Source organism: Sapajus apella, unplaced genomic scaffold (genome assembly GCF_009761245.1).
Source record: "Sapajus apella isolate SASKATOON/1434 unplaced genomic scaffold, GSC_monkey_1.0 scaffold100, whole genome shotgun sequence".
Taxonomy (NCBI): Eukaryota; Metazoa; Chordata; class Mammalia; order Primates; family Cebidae; genus Sapajus; species Sapajus apella.
In genome coordinates this window covers 5,863,111-5,885,404 of record NW_022437040.1, presented here as the reverse complement: position 1 = coordinate 5,885,404, position 22,294 = coordinate 5,863,111, and the positions used below count along the sequence as shown (strand labels likewise).

The following is a 22,294-nucleotide window of genomic DNA, read 5'->3' as shown; positions in this document are numbered from 1 at the left end:
GAATATCGAACTTAGAGTGGTTTGCAACAGGTCGAGAAGAGAATGTGCGGTTTGTTCAGGAAATAATGTGAGTGCCAACACTAGGAATATGGAAATGGAAAATACTATTCTTACTATTTAAGATTCATAATCTAGTGGGGAAGAAAGATAAGTAGGTTAATTATTATAACGTGTTTTAAGAATTATTGTAAGCTGGGCGTGGTGGCTCATGCCTGTAATCCTAGCACTTTGGGAGGCTGAGGTGGGTGGATCACCTGAGGTCAGGAGTTCAAGACCAGCCTGGCCATCATGGTGAAACCCCATCTTAAAAAAAAAAAAAAAAAAAAGAATTATTGTAGTGGTGTACACAGAATGCAGTACATTAGAGAGCACACTTAATCCTGACTGGAGAGAACAGGAAATGATTTCCTATTGCAGTCCCTGAGTCTTTGAGGACCAGTTTAGAGAACAGATGTAAATGGGTGATTTCAGGCAGAGAAGAAGCGTGTAGAAAGGCCCTGAAGCAAATGGGTCTGATGAGCTCTGGGTGTATATTGTTTTATTACTATGTTAATAATACTAGTTGTACAGAGGAGGGAGACCAATATAGCGATAAGGAGGAGGTAGTCATGAGAGATTATGCTAAAGAGGTAAAAGCCACATCAGGAAGGGGCCTTGTATGCCATCACAGAGTTTGGGTTTTATCTTCACGGTAATGGAGAAATACTGAAAGGCTTTAAACAAGCCAATGGCGTGACGTATTTGCATTTTAAAAGATCAGTTTGTCTTCCATGAGAAAAATAAGCAACATTTTGGAGTCATCTCACCATTCATATTTTGTGAAAACTATCCCCCAAAAACGTGCTCATATACATAAAAATTTCAGGAGATTTGTGGATCCAGCTGTGTATACCAAATGAAAATTTCCAAGTTTAGAAGGTGGATTGGTAGGAAATCAGTCTGCAGTAGTCTAAATGAAAAAACCATGACTGTTCAAATCTGATAGCTGGCAGTGGGACTGGTGAAGAGAAGTTTCACTGCAATACCCCTGTGCCATTACCATTACTGTATGATCACTGTTGCTTTGTAGAATAAGTTTTGAAATTGGGAAATATGAGTCCTCCTACTTTGTTCTTTTTTCTCAAGATTGTTGTGACTATCCTGGGTCTCCTGCAATTCTATGTGAATTTTAGAATCAGCTTATCAATTTTTACAAAGGAATCCAATGGGATTCTGATAGGGATTGCATTACATCTTGTAGATCATTTTCAGATGTATTCCCCTCTACACAGAGTTAAGTAGTCTGATCCATGGACAGGGGATGTTTTTCCAATTATTTAGATCTTTAATTATTTTCAACAGTGTTTTGTAATTTTTAGGGTATAGTTTTGCAAATTTTCCTAACTGTATTCCTGAGTATTTTGTTCTTTTTGATGCTGTTGTAAATTAATTTCTTTCGAAGTGGGAAAAGTTCCCTTGTCCCCCTTGCAGGGCATGCGCTGGGGGTATGCGCGCTGATTCAGTGCCCTGCTGTTCAAACCTCGGGGAACAAATAGATGAGCAGGCAGTAGGACTCCAGCCCCATGGGGGTGTCTGGGCGTGTATGTTTACAGCTGAAGCCCCAGTGGGCGTGTGTTACAGGGTACTCTTTTAGCTTAGCCATCTATAGGTGGCTTGTGTTCATCAGCTCAATTAGACCTGCCTTATTGCAAGGACAGAGGTCTTTCTATATCCTGGGGTTCTTGCCTTGAAGTACTGAAAGAATCAGATCACATGTGGACTTGGAGAGTGAGTGCAAGATTTTATGGAGTAGAAGTGTAGCTCTCAGCAGATGGGGGAGCCAGAAGCAAGTTGGTTTTCCTCTTGGAGTCAGGTTGCCCAATTCTCCTCCAACCTCCCTGGCCAAACTCTGCATCGTTCTGCAGCTCAATGGCCTGCCGGCATGCTGGTATGCTATGTCGGTGCATACCTCTCGACATCCAGCTGCCTGTGTGTCTGCCTTCCAGGGTCTCCAGGGGGGTTTATAGGCACAGGATGGGGGCATGGTGGGCCAGAGTGGTCCTACGAAATGCAACATTTGGGTAGGAAAACAGAAATACCTGTCCTCGCCTAGGTCCATGGGCCCTGGTCTGGGAATGGAGCCCTATTGAGGGACCACGCCCTCCTCTACCCAGCATTTCCCTGCCCCACTTAGTATCACTTTATTTTCAGTTTAATCATTTCAATTGTATAGGAATACAGTTGATTTTTGTATATTGATCTTGGATCCTGCTATCTTGCTGAACTCATTAGTCCTAATAGTTTTTTAGTGGTTTCCTTAGGATTTTCTATATACAGGGTCACATCATCTGCAAATAAAAAGTTACACTTCTTTTTCCAATCTCTAGATGCCCTTTTTTTTTTCTCTTTCCTAATTTCCCTGGATAGGGCTTCCTGTACAATGTTGTACAGAAGTGGAGAGACTGGAAATTCTTGTTTTATTTCTGATCTTAAGGGGAAAGCGTCCAATCTTTCACCATTAAGTATGATGTTAGTTGTAAACTTTCTTAGACGTCCTTTATCAGGTTGAGAAAGTTCCATTCTATTTCTGCTTTTTGTGTGATTTTTACCAGGAAAGATTCGGGGGTTTTTTTCCTTCTGTTTATTGAAATGATCAGTGGTGGTGGTTATTGATGTTACATTAATTGATTTTTTTTTTTTTTTTTTTTTTTTTATGTTAAACCAACTTTGCTTTCCTGGTATAAATCCTGCTTGGTCATGGTGTATAACATTTTTCATATATTGTTGGATTCATTTTGTTAGTATTTTGTTGAGTATTTTTGTATATATAGTCATGAGATGTTGATCTGTAGTTTTACTATCTTGTGCTATGCTTGTCTGGTTTTGGTATTGGGGTTAGTACTAGCCTCATAAAATCAGTTGAGAAGTGTTCCCTACTGTTTTGATTTTTGAAAGAGTTGGTGAATAATTGATATGTATTCTTTAAATGTTGGTAGAATTCAGTGTAAAGCCACCTGGGCCTAGACTTTTCTTTATAGATTATTATTAATTCAATCTCATCTCTTGTTATGGGTGTCTTCTGATAGTTTGTTTCTTATCCAAGTCAGTTTCAGTAGTTGTTATCTCTAGGAATTTGTTTCATCGAAGTTATCTAATTTGTTGGTGTACCCTTGTTCATAGTATTTCTTTATAATCCTTTTCACACAATGTCAATAGTAATATCCCCATTTTTATTTCTGATTCTTATAATTCGTGTCTTCTTTCTTTTTCTAATAGTCAGTCTAGCTAAAGGCTTGTCAACTTTGATCTTTCCAAAGAATCTGATTTTGCCTTCATTGATTTTCTCTGTTCTTCTATTCTTTATTTTCAGTTTAATCCGTATTGTTTCCTTCTTCCTGCTTAGTAATCTGAATAATCTGCTCAGATTAGTCTGCTTGCTTTAGATTTAGTTGGCCCTTTTTGTTTGCAGTGTCGTGATTATAGATTGTTACTGATTTGAGATCTTTTTCTTAATATGGGGATACAGCTATAAATTTCCCTTTAAGCATTGCATTAGCTGCATCTCATATTGATATATTGTCTTCACTATCATTAATCTCAAATTATTTTCTGATTTCTCTGAGTCATTAATTATTTAGGGATGCTTTGTTTAATTTCCACATAATTGTGACTTTTTTTTTTTTTTTTTTTTTACAAAGATGGGGTTTCACCATGTTGGCCAGGCTGGTTTTGTACTCCTGACCTCAGGTGATCCACCCACCTCAGCCTCCCAAAGTGCTAGGATTACCAGTTCACAAATTTTTCTAATTTCATTATATTCTGGTTAGAGAATATACTTTGTATCATGTATTATTTCTATCCTTTTACATTTATTTAGATTGTACTGTTTTTAGATGCACATGTGTTTGTAATTGTTGTATCTTCCTGATGGCTCAATCCTTTTATCATTATAAAATGTCCCTTGTTGGTAACATTTTTTTCTTTTAAGGGCTACTTTGTTTGATATTAGTGTAGCTACTCCAGCTTTCTTGTGGCTTGTCATTTGCATGATATATTTTTATCCCTTTATTTTCAAGCTGGTTATATCTGTGAAACGAAAGTGTCTCCTGTGGATAGCACATAGGTGTTTCTTGGTTGGTTGATTGGTTTTGATCCTATCTAGCCATCTCTTTCTTTTGATTGGGTTGTTTACTCCAATTACATTTAACATTATTTATTGATATAGTTGGATTTATGTCTGCCATTTTTATATACGTCTTTTGTTTCTGTTCCTCCTTTATTGCTTGCTTTTGCATTAAGTGAGAATTTTCTAATTTATAGCATTTAAATTCCTTTACTATTTTTTTTTTTTTTTTTTTTTTTTTTATCATTGAAACTGCTTTTACTAGGGCTTTTGGTTTTGTGTATGAACTCCAATTACTGTCTGGGGTCACTTACTTTCAACCTGAAATAATTCTTGTAGTGTTTCTTGTCAGGCATGTCTGCTAGCAACAAATTCATTAAGTTTTGTTGTTGTTGTTGTTGTTGCTGTTGTTTTAATATGGGAATGTCTTTGTTTCTCCTTCATTCTTGAAAAATAATTTTGATAGTATAGGATTCTTTGCTGAAACTTTGTTTTTCTTTGAGCACTTTGAATATGTTATCCCACTGCTTCTTGCTTCCATTATTTTTGTTAAGAAGTCAGCTATTAATCATATTGGGGTTCCTTATAAATAACAAGTCCTTTTTCTCTTGCTGCTTTTCAGATTTTCTATCTTTAACTTATACCATTTTTACTATTATGTGTCTGTCTGTGGATGTCTTTGTGTTTATATTACTTGAAGTTTATTGAGCTTTTCCAAATGTGTAGGTGGTTGTTTTTCAATAAATTTGAGAAGCTGAGCCATTGTTTCTTTGATTTTTTTTCTCCCCTTTTCTCTCTCTTTCTGGTACTCCAGAAATAGACGAGAGAGAAAAGGGAAATGTGGCAAATAAAACAAAATTTTAATGTAAATTTTTAAGCCAAGCAGTTCTACCCACAGAAATTTATCTTTAAGTAATTGAGCAAGCATACATGAATGTATGTACAAGAAAGTATATCCTAGTACACTTGTGTAGTAGAAAGGTTAGAAAAAAACAGGAGGAGGGAGTTAAATACATTATGGTATTCTGTACAGTGAAATTCAGATTAATAAGTTAATCTGAATTTATTTGGTATGTTGTATAAGATGTATTTGGCGTTTTAGGTTGTTTGTTGCTACATCTCTACGCACCTGTGCAAGTTTCTCTGGGGCAGCAGTTCTGTGTTTTGGACCTCTGGACCTTTTTATACTCTTAAATATATTGGACATCACAATGAGCTTTTATTTATGTAGATTTTATTCTATTAGAATTAAACTGATACATTTTTAAAATTTAATTTTCTAAATTTGAGACTCATTACATATTAACATAAGCTATATACTTTGAAACATTATTTCACAAAACAAAAAAAATTAGAAGAATGGAGTTGTTTTACAGATTTCGCAATTACCCAATATCTGGCTTAATAAAAGAGAACTGGGTTCTTATCTCTGCTTCTGCGTTTAATCTGTTGCAATGTGTTTTAGTTACACCATATGGAGAGAAAATCTGTACTTAACATAGAGTTTTAGTTCAAAAAGGAATGAGTACTTTTAATAGTCTTTTCAGATAATTGTGGATATTTTTTGATAGTACATCAGAACTTTTTTTTGGAGATAAGGTCGGTCACTGTCGCCCAGGCTGGAGTGCAGTGGCACCATCTCAGTTCACTGTAGCCTTAACCTCCTGGGCTCAAGCTATCCTCCCACCTCAGCCTCCTGAATAGCTGGGATTAAAGGTGTGTGTTACCATGCCTGGCTAATTTTTTTGTGTTTTTTGTAGAGATGGGGTTCCATTATGCTGCCCAGGCTAATCCCAAACCCCTGAGCTCAAGTGATCTGCCTGCCAAGGCTAATCTCAAACTCCTGAGCTCAAGTGATTTGCCTGCCCAGGCTAATCTCAAACTCCTGAGCCCAAGTGATCTGCCTGCCTTTGCCTCCCAAAGTGCTTGGACTTACAGGTATGCACCACCATGCCCAGACAACAAGTGGCGATTTCTTAGATGTTGGCTGCAGTTTGGAATCTGAAGTTGTAGCAGTGAACTTTTCACTTTCTATTACATTAAAATCTGTTGATCTCTTTAAATTTTGAGTGGATCTTTTACTCATGCATGATTTTGTAACGGCATTTACCATTTGGGAAATATTGGAGGACTGAGTTATGCCGAATTCTAAAGGTTGACACATTTTATTATATACTTTCAAAAAATCACAATCATTAATATCACCATCAATCTCATGTAAAAGCTTTTAGGTATTGGGAAGTTTTCATGCTCATGGTGATGGATACAAGTTTCCCAAAATTCTAATTGAAAGCTTAAATGTTATCATTAGCAGCAACACTTTATTTTAGAATAAATGTCTGCAAAATACCCAGGTCCAAATAATGGTAGTTTATCTGTTGTTCACTCAAGTAAAAATGGTGTTCTATGAGAACAAGCAGCTAAGTTGTCTCGCAACTCAATCACAGAATTGCTTTTTCTCATCACAGCCTTATTATGCAAACTATGTTTCTTACCTAGAGGGATCTTTTTCCTGACAATCATATCTTTAATTGTAGCATTTGGTCCATTTACATTTAATGTCTATTTCTTATTTTATTAAAGTTAATGTGTTTTCTTTCTGGCTTTTAAAAGTAGAGAAAAGAAGATGGAGACCAATGTACAAATAGAGAATTTGGCCTTAGATAATACAGGTTATCCATTATAACAAGAGAGAAGAAAAGGTTTATGATAGGTTGGTAGATTGGACAGTGTACATACATGGAATAATAGTAGATATAGGGTCATAAGCTGAAAGTGAGGTGGACATGGAAAGTGAGTGTTAGAAGACTAAAGAAGAAGAAGAGATTTTAAATAGTTATTTCAGGGAGTGGAAAAGCAAATGACTAGGGAAATTTAATAGCCTTGCTGGTCAGAACTGAAGACCCACTTGAAACTTGTGGTCGTGAATTTAAAGTGAAAATAGCACAGGTGTGTGCACTACTCAGTTTACAGGGCCTGACCCACATGACTGGAGCTCATTTCCAGCCACACTCATTGCTGATGACTAATGGTGACCATCCAAGCAAGAAATGTGCTAGATTCAGTGATGAGCCAGGGAATAGAAATAGGGTGTGTAGAAGCTAGGTGGGGTTGCTTAATGTTTTAAATCTGTACCAAGTTAAATAAAATATTATAAACCTGGTTTTGTCTCTGCTAAGTATTTGTTGGTTCTTGAGATTTCTTCACACTGAGTTAAAACATTTTTTCATCATAATGTAAGTGTACTAATTGCTATAGGACATGGCAAGGGAGAGATAATTAGAGGGGAAAAGAGGAGAAACATCTGGAATCCATTGGAATATATGTTTTCTTTGTAGATATTGCCCATTATATGACAGGCCTTCTTTCTCCCTACTTCGCAGTTCTGGGTAGCAGGCAGGGGTCTTCCTAAACAACTCTAGGTTATACTACATGGTTGAGAGCTCAAAATAAGGCCTGGTTTTTTTGATACCAAATTTGTTTTGACCGCAACTTTGATTTATCTAATTATTTTCTATCTTTTCCGAGAATGTACATTCTTTTAACATTGTTTTAGACTAGAACCTGTAGACAAAGAGTAATGTTTAAAGAGTTTAGGTTTTAAAAGCAGTCAGACTTCCTAGGTTCAAATTCTGGCTCTTGAGGACCTTGGGCAAGTTACTTAGTCTCTAAATCTCACTTCCTAGTACCTATGTCTAAGATCCTGAAAATTGGACACAATGTTTAAATAATTTTATTTCTGTCTTTCAGGGCCTTAGATAATCCATAGAACTTTACATATCATCCATATGGCAGAAATATAAATACATACTGATCCTTTTAAGGGTTTTATAATATTTTCCCTTTTTGCAGATTTGAAATAATGCTGTCCATTGGTAGCAAAATAATAGTATGACCTATGATCTACCAACAGTGATAAGGCTTACTCTTTGAATTTTGTTTTTCCAGTAAAATTAATCGATGGATTTGTACAATGGATATCCAGAGTTGAAGGTATGGTCTTAAAGCCAATTCTTGACAACCCAGGATTTTTATTAGTAGTAGTAGTAATAGTTGCCAAAAATAAAAAGCATGCTCACAGAAGTTTATAAGGCCACGTGCGCCCACATAAGTTGAATGCTTTTAAATAGTTTATTAAGTTGTGATTTGCATATCATAACATTCATTCTTTGTAGGTGTATAATTCAATGATTGTCAGTAGATTTATAGAGTTGTGCAGTCATCACCACAGTCTACTGTTAGAACATTTCATTACTCCAAATATCCCTGCTCCCACCCCAGCCCTAGGCAGCCGCTGATCTGCTTTCTAGCTCTATATATTTCTATTTTCAGGACATTTCATATAAGTGGAGTCACAGAACATATAGTCTTTCTGTATCTACCTTCTTTCACTTACATCATATTGCCAAATCATATTCTATTATATGAATATACCACATTTTGTCACTCCATTTACCAGGTGTTGTACATTTGATTTGTTTCCAGTTTGGTGCTTTTATGGATAATGCTGCTATGAACATTTGCATGTAAGTCTTTGTGTGGGCTGGGTACAGTGGCTCATGCCTATCATCCCAGCACTTTGGAAGGCCGAGGCAGGTAGATCACCTGAGATCAGGAGTTCGAGACCAGCCTGGGCAACGTGACCCATCTCTACTAAAAATACAAAATTTAGCTGGGCATGGTGGCATGTACCTGTAATCTCAGCTACTCGGGAGGTTGGGGCAGAAGAATTGCTTGAACCTGCGAGAGGCGGAGGTTGCATTGAGCCGAGATTGCACCCCTGCATTCCAGTCTGGGTGACACAGCAAAACTCCCATCTCAAAAAAAAAAAGGCGTGGTATAGAGGTACATTTTCACTCCTCTTGGGTAAATTCTTGGGGGTGGAATTATCAGGTCCTATGGTAAACTTATTAACATCTGAAGGAATTGTCACACTGTTTCCAAAGAGTGCTAGATTTTTAACGATGTATGCCTTCAGGATTTCTCTTCCCTTACTTTTACTTGCTGTTGTCATTATCCCGTTTCCTCTTCCCTAAATGTGCTGCTGTGGACAAGGCCTGAGGAATGCAGGACATTAGGATGTCTGGGGTATGGTGGGGGGGCTGGTGGTTGGTCTGCGGTGTGGTGGGGGGTGGTTTCTAGATGCTCAACTGTGTTCTAGACAAGATATTCCAAGATGTATTAGTTGAGACTCATACGCAGATGAGAAAACCCTAGTATGATAGGAGACATAGCCTACATGCTTGTCAGCTTCCTCTAGAATCTTTATGAAGTAGAAGAAGAGACAACTCCTTAATAGCAAAGATGCTGAACAGTCAGGACAGTCGTGGATGTTTACTACATCAGGCATTTGACCCAAATAAATGAATCATTTCTAGAATGATTTTGGTTTTGCCCGATTTGCAAAGGAATTGAGAACCTCAGTTGCTTAGCACACCCCAAATATAAAAAATGTTAATTGCAGAGGATACATTATATGATTCTTTTTAATGTATGGTACTCTTGGCATTTACAGGTTACATTTTTTATTTTGGCTATGTATGAGTTACACATAGTGGTTTGTAATGAGACTGACAGAGTTGCCTGAGTTGCACTTGTGGCTGGCACGTGAGAGCAGCTTCCTTAACCAGCAGCTGCACTTCAGTGCTCCTGCATTCTTTTTTCCTTTTCACATTGGAAGTAATTCTTCTTAGATCCGGAGACATCTCAAACAATTTTCAATTATGTATGTCTTATTTTGAGTGTCTCTATGCTAATTTATTGCTAATGTGAATGACATAGTCTGCTCTGTTCCTCTTATTAATCTTTTGTCCTGCTTGCTGTTTAGAAATGTCACTTTGCTAACTCATTCTGGTTGTGAATGAGTTAAGGGTTTCATTGTAAACCCCTAAACATCTACTTTATGATAAGCCAATATCTTTATATTTTTGAAGTTTGCTTTCCTTTTTAATTGGAAAAACATATTTTTAGGATAAGAGTATATGTATAGTGCTTGTCACATAGTAGGCACCCAATAAATGGAAACTATTGCCTTTTTAAAAATCTTTTTCTGAAACTCGTTTTCATTCTACTTTCATTTTTTTTTTTATAATGAATGCATCTTGAAGGTAAATTATGCTTTTAAGAATACTTTTTTCCTGTTGGTAATAGTAATATTCAATACATTTTTTGAAAATGAACGTTTATAATTTCAGGTCAGGTGTTATCTGCCATGGTGGAGGAGGTCATAACACACCCCAGAATCTCTGAAAACATAATTTGGCTTAAGAATGAATTAACAAGATGCTTTTCTTTTGAACAGCAGCTTTACCATTCTAATTATGATTTCTTTAGACTAAAACAAATTTACTGTAAAAATAATTTACATTGTTCAAAAACATACCAAAGATATGAAAGGAAATGCATTAAAGGCCAAGGGAACATCTACAGGAGTCAAATAAGGAACTTAATTTAATATAAGCTACTTCCTGAATGTATTGGTTTATTTTATTCCTTCAATGTTATAATTACTTGGATATATGAAAAAATACATTGGATATATGGACAAAAATTCTTGAAAAGGTGGACTGCCACTTTTTGCTCTACATTTCATCCTTTAAGCCCTCCTTTTTAGGAGGTTGTCCTGTGTATCTTCTGGAAAACACTTAATGTTTTATGAAATTATTTTTCCCCCACAAGGATTTAAAATAGCTATTACATTTTGAGTCTGACCCTTGTGAAAAATGAGTATATATCTTTCCAAGATTTGTGGAAGTTGGCACTGTCTCACATAGTTTCTGGGCACAGTTTGTTTTTTGGGTTGCTTTTTTCCATGGGTATTGAAAATAAATAGGAACTTGTTATTGAAGTGAGAAAAAATAGCATTATTGTAAAGCTGGTTACAGATACTGCTGGAAAGAATTTTACAATATGATTGGAAATATTTTTCCAGTTAACCTTTTAAAAATTCTCTAGCCATTTTTCTTTCCAGCTTTCAGATAGCAAATGCATTCTGAGGTCAGTGTGGTCATTTCTAGGGAATAAAGAAATTAATAGCTTTGGTTATGTAATACTCCCTAATACTTAAACCCAAAAGGAAGTGTCACGGTGAATACCACTTTGTACTGTATATTTGTATTAGATTTAAAATAACCTGAAAAATCATAATTGCTGCTGCTTAATTCAGTGCCCACTGATGGCTCCTGATAACCGTGTAGCATATGATAGCACTTAATACACTAAGAGTATTTATTTCTAGAGCAGTGTTTTTAAAAAGTGTCATCTGTGAACTCATAATAGAAAGGTCCTGTCTTTCCCATAATCTTTTACCATTTGTTTATGATAGTAATCCTATGTATTTCTTGATACAAATTATAATTTGTTCAGATGACTTTTTGTTTAAATACCTTCTTCCAGTGTTTTCTTAAGAAAAAAATACCATTTTCTTTGTTGTTGCTTGACTTTTCTGCGGTAGTAAGAAAAGACAGAATAATCAGCTTCTTATGTTCTTTTGTGCCACTGGAGAGGCCCTCAAAAAATGTTTGAGCTCCATGAGTAGTCTTACTGTGTTTTGCTCTTTTGCAAATAATTATTTAGGAAATGTTTGCTGTAAATATCTTAAGATCTTTGCATCTAATTCCTGTTAGTGGCATCATATTTTCCCCAGGTCAAGAACCTTGGTAGTAACTGAACAGGTTTAGGGAGGAAAAGGGAAAAGTCTGTCTTGCCAGTTTTGATCAGTCAAACGCTCTCTCAAATCGGCTTCTCCTCTCTAATCTTGTTACAACTGTCAGAGCCCCAGTCATCTTTGGTAAGCAATATTGGAGCTGCCTCCTAACTGAGCAGTCTTGCCTTCTTACAATCCATTGTTCATGTTACTTAAGATTCAGTGGCTGCCACACATACTCAAGATCAAGTTCATTCGCTCCGAGTGTAGTAAGTGAGGCTTTTCATGATGCTTTAGCCCTTCCTTATTTATTTACTCAGATGTAAGGAACTACTTACAATTTCCGGAATGTAACTCATTTCACTCTACCTTAATGCTTTGTTAATTACTATTTTTCTTTCAGAGTCAGTAATACTTTGTATTATTTAAGTATTAATTCATCTGTGACGCTTTCCAGACCTCCTCTTTTACCTTATAGCCATTTTCCTTTGTGTTCCTTGTCAAAAACAAACAAACAAAAAATTCTCTTTTATAATTAGCTTAGAAAACTCCAGAAGCCCTTATGTTTGATTTAAGCTTGTACATTTTTGCAGGAAAGACACTGATCAGTGGTGTTTCTATAACTTTTGATGAACAAAGACTATGAGGCTTAAGGATCAAATGTATAAACCGACAATAACCTGACAATCCAAGAAGCCGAATAATAACTTGTGTAACAATTGACCTAAAATGTCCAGGACTTCATTACTAACTGCCAGCTTCCTAATTTTTGTCCCACTTCCAATTCATAACCAACCTGTGAAAGCCAGATACACACCCTAACCAATCACAGTAGGCTGCCCCAACTTCTAGTTAGCCTGCCTACAGCTTCCCAGGCCAACAGCCTCCAGTCAGGGCATACCTGAGCCTTCTCTTTTTTCCCCACTGTGAAACTTCAGCTCCTCTGTGTGTCTTTTAGTCTTTGTCAGGATGCAAATGACAGTAGCTGACTCCCTTGCTACAGCAAGAGCTAAAGAAACAGCCTTTGCTTTTCTCATTTGGTTGATCTTCATTTATTTCCACAAGAAAAATTTAAAAATCTGCATTCATTCTACATTTGTTTACATCTGAAGTGATTAATAATAAATATAATTTATAAATTGCCTTTATCTCCTGTGCTAGCTATGTTTTTGTGATTTTCTACATATTTTATAAACACAGGTTTATATTTTATAAACATAGTGGCTTATATTTTAGAAAGGTAAAGACAGTTTTGTCATAGGACTTTCTTGCTTTATGTCTTCGCATTGAGTGGAAAAAAACCACAGATTTTTCACTTAACAGTAAAGAACAAAATTCTAGTCAAATGTAGTTATTCATAGCTTTGTATTTTGTTTGTTAAATCGTAGTTTTAAAAAATTCAGGATTTACCTGAAATGCAGATACTGTCAAGTTAGGTTTTGTTAAGAATATCCTTTTATTTTTGTTTTTTAAAATACTAGACATGAATATGTTGCTAAAATTTTTGCACTTAGGAAGTTTGTTTGCTGTTTTTTATTTAACCTATTGTATTTCATGTTCTTGAAGTATGTTTATGTTCCTAAGGTAAACTCTACTTGGTTTGGTGAATTCTTTTTTTAAATGGTCTGTTAAATATAAATTTTCTATAGGTGCTTTCACTGTAAAGATCCTGAGAATGACCAAAACCTATATCCTGTTTTGTTTTTTTAATATACCATCTCTCATCTTACTCAGATTGAATGACAGACAGATCAGGCTACTTCAAACAGTTTTGAAACTATGGAAAAGATAGCTTTTTATCTGTTTAGTGGTCTATTATGCTAAAGTCACTCTCTTTCTTTATTGTTTGAATTTTCCGTTAACAGATATTCCCTTCGGAGAGGCAGCTCTTTCACATTCTTAACACCTGGCCCAAACTGGGACTTCACTTTGGTGAGTAGATACCTGGGTTTTTATTTCAGGATATTAGTTAGGATTAATTCCCCAGTTATCTTTCAATCTATTATACAGCTTAGTGGTCTGTACTTCTGAGTGTCTTGAGGAACAGAATTCCTATAACCATTTTTGGCAGCCTAATTTAGTTCTTCTTTATTAGCAAACTGTAATAACTTTTTCTTCCAAGTAAATATAAAACATACTTTGCAACTCACATCTATTAATCTTTATGCAGTCCTTTCCCTTATTCTTCTCAATGTTAAATCTGATATTTTATTATGAAACATGAAATTATTTTTATACATTTGCTATTGCCTTTTTTATTTGGTTGAAAAATATAAAAATGCTTGATTGCAGATTATTTATATATATATATATTTAATATAATGAATAACATTCTGCTATTAATCATCTCAGAATAGAGGGACTTTATTATTTTTACAGCAAGACTTTACAGAGGCATTTAATTTTGTGTGAAGTGGCAACAGAAAATTGATTTTTTGTACTTAAAACTTATTAGCTCATAATACATATATAAATAAAGTATATACAAGCAGATCATGACTCTTATGCTTATTTGGGAAAATAGCAAAAATGATTCCAAATACAAATAATTTCATATAAATGCATAAGTATGATCATGTATGTGCTTTTTTCCCCCCAGTACAGTCTTATTTTGCTAGGCAGTTTTCTTCCCCTTTCTTCTCCTTCCCCATATTAGTCCATTCCCAGCTTCTGCTCTAACCATGTCAGCAATACCATATGTGTCACTCATATAATTAATATACACACACAGGTTCATAGATAAATACACATGCAGGATTTTTGGTTGGTTGACTTTTCAAGCCTGGGATCATATTATTCATAATTTTCTATATCTCCTGGGTATGACCTTGTGATCAGTAAAATATTTCTTGAGTTCCATCACCTGAATTCTGATCTATATTGTTCTTTCATGTCTTAGATGATTTTCTTAATGTCTTTTAGCTCAATTCGAAACATTGTGTTATGATTTTGCTCTGCTTCTTGGAGCATTTCCTCCTGGTATGCCATCATTTCCTAGGGGGTAGATTTTGTTCCTTGTTTTCTTTTTTCTTAGAGTGATACTGTGTACAATTTGAGGATTTTCTGTTCATTTTAGTGTGAATTTAGTTTTCAACTTGTACACAAAATCTTGGTTCAGGTAGCTTTTCTGAGTTCACAGCGCTCCTTCCTGTTTTTATGGTAGCTTGCTTTCTGAGACCAACTGGCTCTGTTACTTTCTCCACTTCTGTCTGGACTCTGCCTTTCTGTTTTTGGGGTTTTTTTTTCCTTCTCTATTGTCCCTATCTTGCTCAATTTTGATTCAGTTCCCAGCAGTTTCTCCTCACTGTGGGGCCAGGAAGTTAAAGGGAACCCTAGCTAGTCCCTTTTTAAAGAATTCCCAAGAGCTAAGCTGTGTAGGTAACCTGAAAAGTTATTTTGAGATGTGGAAGAATGAAGTGTTACTGATGGGTGCTTATTCATTATTGATTAAGTACCAGAAATAGTAGATATGTACACAGTTTTGCCAGTACTGGCGCCAGCAGGGCTGAGTGAAGGTGATAAATTATTATTGGAAAATATTCCAGGGACATGGCTCTTCTTCCACTTAATCAATCCTGCCTCAGGCAACAAATCTTAATTACATTGGGTCATGAGGAAAGGATTTTTTTTTTCTAGTCAAGACCTTGCTGCTAAGATAATGTGTTCCTTAAAAAAAAAAAAACTTGCTATTTTTTATTTTAAATTTTTTTTTTTTTTTTTATTTTGCTTTAACAAGTACAGACAGCCCTTGATTTACATAAGAGTTCTGTTCTAAAAAAACTTGCCATAAGTAGTTTTTTAATAGGATAGCCACTTCACAGCAAAGAGATGACTTAGTCAAGGGAGACTGCTCAGACAGTATCTGTTCCAAAGACACTTCATGAGCTTCCCTTTTCAAAATTATATTTTTTTTGTTTGTTTAAGAGGTAATCTTGCTCTGCCGCCAATGCTGGAGTGCAGTGGCGTAATCTCGGCTCACTTTGCCTCCCAGGTTCAAGCAATTCACCTGCCTGAGCCTCCCAAGTAGCTGGAACTACAGGCGTGTGTCACCATGCCTAGCTAATATTTTTTTAGTAGAAATGGCATTTTGCCACGTTGGCCAGGCTGATGTTGAACTCCTGACCTCAGACGTGAGCCCCCGCACCCAGCCTCAGAGTAATTTTCTTGTGACTGCAGTCAAAAGCTTAACTTTTTAAAACTGATTTTTCTAGTTTTATAGTCTTTGTTTTGTGATATAATATGCCTTCCTTTAAATGAGAATGAAATCTTTTTTTTCCTTCTAGAAAAGAAAACGCAGAGAGAAAGATGATGATGTTATAAGCCTTAGCAGCCTTGATCTGAAGGTAAGCCTTGCTGCCCTGTTAAAGAAAAGCATTTTAAAATATGCAGATAGCATTTTATTTTTGTGCTCTAAACCCAATGCTGGGTTTTGTTTTGGGGGTTTTGTTTTTGTTTTTGTTTGGTGTTTTTTTTTTTTTTTTTTTTTTTTCATTTCATAAGTGCAAAAGTGAGTAATATTAGCCCAGACATTGTCTTTTGTGCTATTCTACTTCTTTGTTAAGAATGAGGGGGAAGCTACTCTCAAAATGTTAGGCCGCAACTATTGATCACAAATACAAATGCCTAAGGAGACAGGCTGTAATCTGTGCAAAGGAAGGAGGTAAGAGAGGGCCAGTCGTGAAAAGGAGAGCCCCAGGCTCTAGCCCATTGTCGCATGTAGGACTGTCAAAACCTGGATTTTTATATGAAATCTCCTGAATTTTAAATGTTGAGTCAATTTTTCTTAATACATGCAAGCAAAACAACTTATCTGTAAGTCATATGTGGCCCGTGGGCTTCAAGTATGAGACACAGGATAAACTAACACTTGGCACACACTTTAAAATACTTAAAGTTTTCTTGTGTACTTAAGTCCAAAAACCTGGTATCTTTGGAATTACTTACCTCATTTTTGCCAGTTTTCAAATTTTACCATAGCATCTTGGTTTTAGAGAGTCTTTTTTTAAGGTTATAAAAGAGTTGTACATTTTTAAATGCAGTTTTAAAAAATGTTTCATTTTATGTTTAACAGCAGCAGCTGCTGTTTCTTTTTTCTAAAAATTAAATTTTTACAATCTACTCATCAACATTTTAGCAAATCTAGCAGGTTGGATTTTTTTCTTATTTTTAGCACACTGTCTTCATAGAAGTTTTAAGTTTTAGGCATTTTGCAAAACAGTTTTAGTTGGATTTAAAATATCTTGTATTCAAAAAAAAGAAAAAACATGAAAGACAACCTTGATTATTTTTAGGTATGTTTTAAATCAAATCAAATACAGAAATAAGACTGTTTGTAATTTGCCACAGTAAAATACATGGTCTTCGATAAGCTCTAGCAACCATCAATATATGGATTATTTTGAAGCAAATTCTAGATGCCATGTCCTTTCATATGTAAATATTCCATTCTATTTGTTATCTTTACTCTCTTAGATAAGAACTTTTTGTTGTTGTTGAAAGAGTCTTGCTGTATCTCCCAAGCTGGAGTGCAGTGGCAGGATCTCAACCCCCTTCAACCTCTGCCTCTTGAGTTTAAGCAATTCTCCTGCCTTAGCCTCCTGAGTAGCTGGGACTGCAAGTGTGTGCCACCATGCCCAGCTAATTTTTGTACATTTAGTAGAGATGGGATTTCGCCGTGTTGGCCAGGCTGTTCTCTAACTCCTGGCCTCCCAAAGTGCTAGGATTACAGGTGTGAGCCACCGCACCCAGCCTTAGATAAGAACTTTTTAAAAGCATAATAAAATACATTTTTTACGAAACAGTACAAATAACAGTAATTCCTTAATATCAGATTCAGTTCAGAATTGACGCATTTTCTTGATCATCTTGTTTATGCTTGTGGGGTTGCTTGTTTACAGTTTTTTTGTTTGTTTTTGGTTGATTTTTGTCTGTTTGGAGTCCAAATAAGACCCATACATTGTCATTAACTATATCTCTTAAATCTTTTTTATTTAGTTCATTAGTTTCCCCTGTCTTTGTTTCTTTTCTTATTCTTTTTTATTTTATTTTATTTTATTTTGAGATAACGGTCTCACTGGTCGCCAGGCTGGAGTGCAGTGATGCGACCTGGGCTCACTGCAACCTCCCACCTCCCAAGTAGCTGGGACTACAGGCGCACGCCACCACGTCCAGCTAATTTTTGTATTTTTAGTAGAGACGGTGTTTCATCATGTTGGCCAGGATGGTGTCAATCTCTTGACCTCGTGATCCTCCCAACCCGGCCTCCCAAAGTGTTGGGATTACAGGTGTGAGCCACAGCGCCCAGCCCTAACTCTTTATTTTCTTGGAATTTTTTTGTTGTTGAAGAAACATGTCATGCAGGATTTTCCTGCAGATCTTTTTATAGCCTGAATGGTTATGATTGCATCACTGTGGTATCATGTACTATGTTCCTGTTCCCTGTATTTCTGATCAGTTGGCAATTAGATCTGAAGACCTGATCCAATGTGTTTGTTTTGGGCCATGTAATTCCTTCAAAAAGTATATAATGTCTTTCTGCGATGCTCTCAAAGTGGATGATCGTTGCCTAGATGTATTTTTTTTTTCTTAGAGGTTGCAAAGTAATGACATGCCTTTATCAGACCTCTGTTTATTAACTGGAATACTTTTGTAAAGAGAAAATTCCCCTTATCAGCCATTTGATTACTCTGAAGCTCTGATTTATAATAAAAGCCAGAACAAGTGCTTGATTCCTTTATCAGGTTTCAAAAATAACAAGTTCTATTCATTAGCATTCTCTGAAAGTAAGGATTTTTTTTCCTCTTAGTATTATTATGAACTCATGGATATACATACTTGTTTTACATGGATTCAGTATTGTTTTGCTTTCTTTTGTTTTTTAGCATAGAAAAGACAGGGTCTCACTATGTTGGCCAGGATGGCCTCAAATTCCTAGCCTGAAGCAATTCTGCCACCTCAACCTCCCAAAGTGCTGGGATTACAGGCATGAGCCACCAGACGTGGCCTCATTTCAGTTATTCTTACTGATGCCTCGAGTGTCTGTCTTCAGCTGTTGGATGCTGTTTCAGAATGGTTCCTGTGTCCTTTTGACATGACCTTTATCTCACATCTAGTGGCTTAATAGCCTCCTTGCCTTCTAGGATGACAAATTATTACAAGTTCTTTGTTTTTTGCTCTATACCTGGAATCAGTCATTTCTAAAAGGAGTCTGGTTGCTTTGGGAAATGGTAGGCTAAAATCTGGGCATTAGGAACACTCCCTTCTACTGGATTGGTCATTGTTGCTAGGACTTTTTAATGAACAAAGCTATGAGATAAATATAATTTTAAAATATATGAATTGATATTGAAATTTCAAATTCAAAGATAAAGGGATTTAATTTAATCTTAGTCTTACTATGTAGAGTTTCTTCAACTTCACCAAAAGTCCAGAGACACTGACTTAATTACACATTTGATTTATACCACAGTTCAAAGACAACAGCTTGCATTACTATTAAAAATGTGATTAATATGTTTTTCCATCATTAGTGCAGTTGGAATGAATGTGTATAGGTCAGAGGTCTTCGTGTTCACATTTTAAAATTAGGTAAATGACCTCATCTTTTGAGCTTGAATTCATTTTTAATTTTAATTTTATACAATGTGTAGACAGTTCCCTGTTCTCTGCATTTAGAAGTATACACAATATAAATCTGTTAATTCTGTAAGTAATTTTTATAATTACGATGTAACTCTATCTTATCCTTAAAACATTTAAAATCCTTTATGTGCAAAAATGTGATTAATGAAAGCATTTTGTTTCTTGCATTTTTCATCTTTTTTTAAAAACCTTTAGGATTACTGTGTTTTTAAATTATTGCACTAACATCTGTGTGTAATTACACCAGCAGCTCATCAGGGTTTTTTAGTTACTATTTTTTAGTGTTTAAGAATTAACTGCTTGTTAAATTTATCTTATAATTGTGTAACAAAATTATGTAGACTTTTGAAGTCATTCTGCAGAGGATTCTTGTCCTATTTCTGACTCTTCTACCCTACTCCCTCTTTCAGATGAAATCTCTTTTCCATATCCTTCCACTTTTAAAATATAAAGCAAACACACACACACACAATTCCACTTTCTTGCATGAACTGCATGTAGCCTACTGTCTTTCATTACGTTTTGTTTGTATGTTTGCACTTTGCTTTGGTATATCTTTTCATATTTAGGTAGGTTTGTGTTCTAATGGTTATCTTCATACTGATACCTTATATAATGCCTTTGGGCTACTATAAATGGGTTCATTCTGGTGAACCCATTTTAGTTAACTAACACTTCTCCCTACCCTCTTTCCCTTCTGATTTGAAGTACTGTTGCCTGACTTGTAGTTAATGCATTTAAGGCAGTAAGTGAGCTTATTTTACTTTTCATGTACATTCACCACTTTCCTCCCATTTTAAAAAATAATTTGCTATATCTATGGTCAGAGCATTTAGCCATTACAAGCTACACTATAGACCCAGATAACCATCAGTTAGTCTTAGTTCTACAGGTAAATATGTTTAATTCTCAGCACCAGTCCTCATGTTGAGTCCTTTCTAGTTTTTTTGTTTGTTAGTTTCTGAAGCTCATTCTCTAGTACGGGGGTGAGCAAACCAGACCCACAAGCCATATGTGACTGGCATCTCTGTCTGTTTTGTTTATAGCTGCCTTTGTAAACACTGCAGCATCTGTGCTGAGCAGTTTTAACAGGAACCATAGGACCTATAAAGCCAAAAGTACTGCCTCTCTGGCCCTTCGCAGAAGAAGTTTGCTGACTCCTGCCCTGGAGTCAGATTCTCAGGCAGTGTTCTTGGTATTCCCCGAGTACTTGCATGTCACCTGTTCTTTTCAGTTTGTTTGCACCCTTTATACTTGAAGGTTCGTTTGGCTAGATAGGAGACCCATGACTCAGCTTTTCTTTCCTTGAGTATATTTAATAATTTACTCCCTTGCGTTCTGGCATAAAATATGTCTGTTCAAAAGTCATAATAAATATGTAGTTTCAGGTCATCTTTCGTTTTAGGAGCTTTTTTTTCTTGAATTATACTCTTTGGTATTTTTTTCTATTCTAGTTTGTTTCCCCCTCTCTATCCTTTATATATGTTGGAACTTCATCTTTTAAAATCTTTTCTGTTTATTACCTTTTCTCAAAACTTTTTATCTTTTTATTTTTAAAACCATTTTCCTTTTTTTCTAATGCATTAAGCATTGTACTTTTAATTCCGAAGTAATTTTTCTTTTATTTTTAATTCTTAGTTCTGTTACCTCTGATTTCAATTCCTTCTCCAGACACCTAATTTCTGAGTTTTATGTTTTTTCGTAGCTTCTGTAATTTTCTTAATTTACTTCACGCTGTAGAGACATTATTGTACTCCAGTCTCTATTTCCTTATAATAGTTTTAAGTGGAAGTCTTGATACTTCTGCCGCTCATGTTTCAGTGCATTAAGTTTTCCTGTATGGTGAGAGGAATAGGCTGGGGCACCCTTTTCAGCTTCGTAACTCTAGAGCTCCCTCTTGTGTTGTGTTCACAAGGTGATTTTTGAAAGTATGGTTTCATCCTAAGATCTTTTCTGTTCCCTTTCTCTTTTATCTGGAACTTTCCTGTCTTTGCTTCTGTTGGCCTGTTCATCTCAGTTTGGAGTCTACTCCTAAGAGTTTTTCTCAGAGAAGTATGAGTTTTGAGGGCTTACATGGCCCAGGCTGCTCCAGCACCATTTGCATGGCATTGTTCTTGCTTTCAGCCTGAGAACTGGATCCTTCAGAGCCTTTCCCAGATATATTCTGAGACTAGTATGCCATGGAGGCTGAAGGGATTCTCCTGTTCTCAGGGCCATCAGAAAAGCCCCATGCCTTCCCTCTGCCTCATGATTCACAAATGCTGCTACCCTATGGGCCTCATAACTGAGGTTTGAGGGGAATCTTTCTCTCTTTGTGGTAGATTTTGTCTGTGGGTTTTTTCTTTTTTGTTATGCTAGTTGCTCTTTTTTTTTTTTTTTTCTTTAAAAGCCCTGTCAAAGAATTAACTTATTAATGAGTTAACCAACATTATAGAAAAATTGATCAAAGGTCTAGGAAACACTGACATACACTAATCACTGAAGGAAAGAATGGTAGACTGAGATTGCCAAATGAGATACAAAATATTAATATCCTCGTCTGCGTTTCTACCTACAAAATTTATTTGCATTGCCATGAGTTTTCTGGAGTTAACTTTTACCTTTTCAGATCTCTAGAAAAGCCTGCTCAATAACAAATCGTGAATCAAACAAAAGACTTGAAGTTCTGATAATCCCAGTAGCAATAAGCTGTATTTATACTTTGAAAATAATGATTGGCTACAACAGAGAGACTCAACCCTGGCTGCAGGTCAGAGTCACCTGAGGGTGGCTTTTGTAACTGCGGAAGTGTGCTGCGAGACCCTATTCCAGACCAATTCCGTATATGAATGGAGGGATGAGGGAAGAAATGAGGATGGGTCACATTGGGACGTAGGAACATTCATTTGATTTTTGTTGTTTTTTTA

At 35.9% G+C, this 22,294-nt stretch overlaps 1 protein-coding gene across 3 annotated transcripts in view; it reads left to right on the top strand.

Annotated features, from left to right (window-relative positions):
* Positions 1-22,294, top strand: part of NET1 (neuroepithelial cell transforming 1) — a 47,768-nt gene that overhangs the window by 1,320 nt on the left and 24,154 nt on the right. For 2 of the 3 annotated variants that reach the window (XM_032258220.1, XM_032258221.1), the window contains exons 2-3: positions 13,613-13,679; positions 16,031-16,090. In XM_032258220.1, coding sequence (XP_032114111.1) covers positions 13,613-13,679; positions 16,031-16,090 — 127 coding nt within the window. The remainder of the gene's footprint in view (positions 1-13,612; positions 13,680-16,030; positions 16,091-22,294) is intronic. The other variant, XM_032258223.1, reaches the window with a different exon arrangement.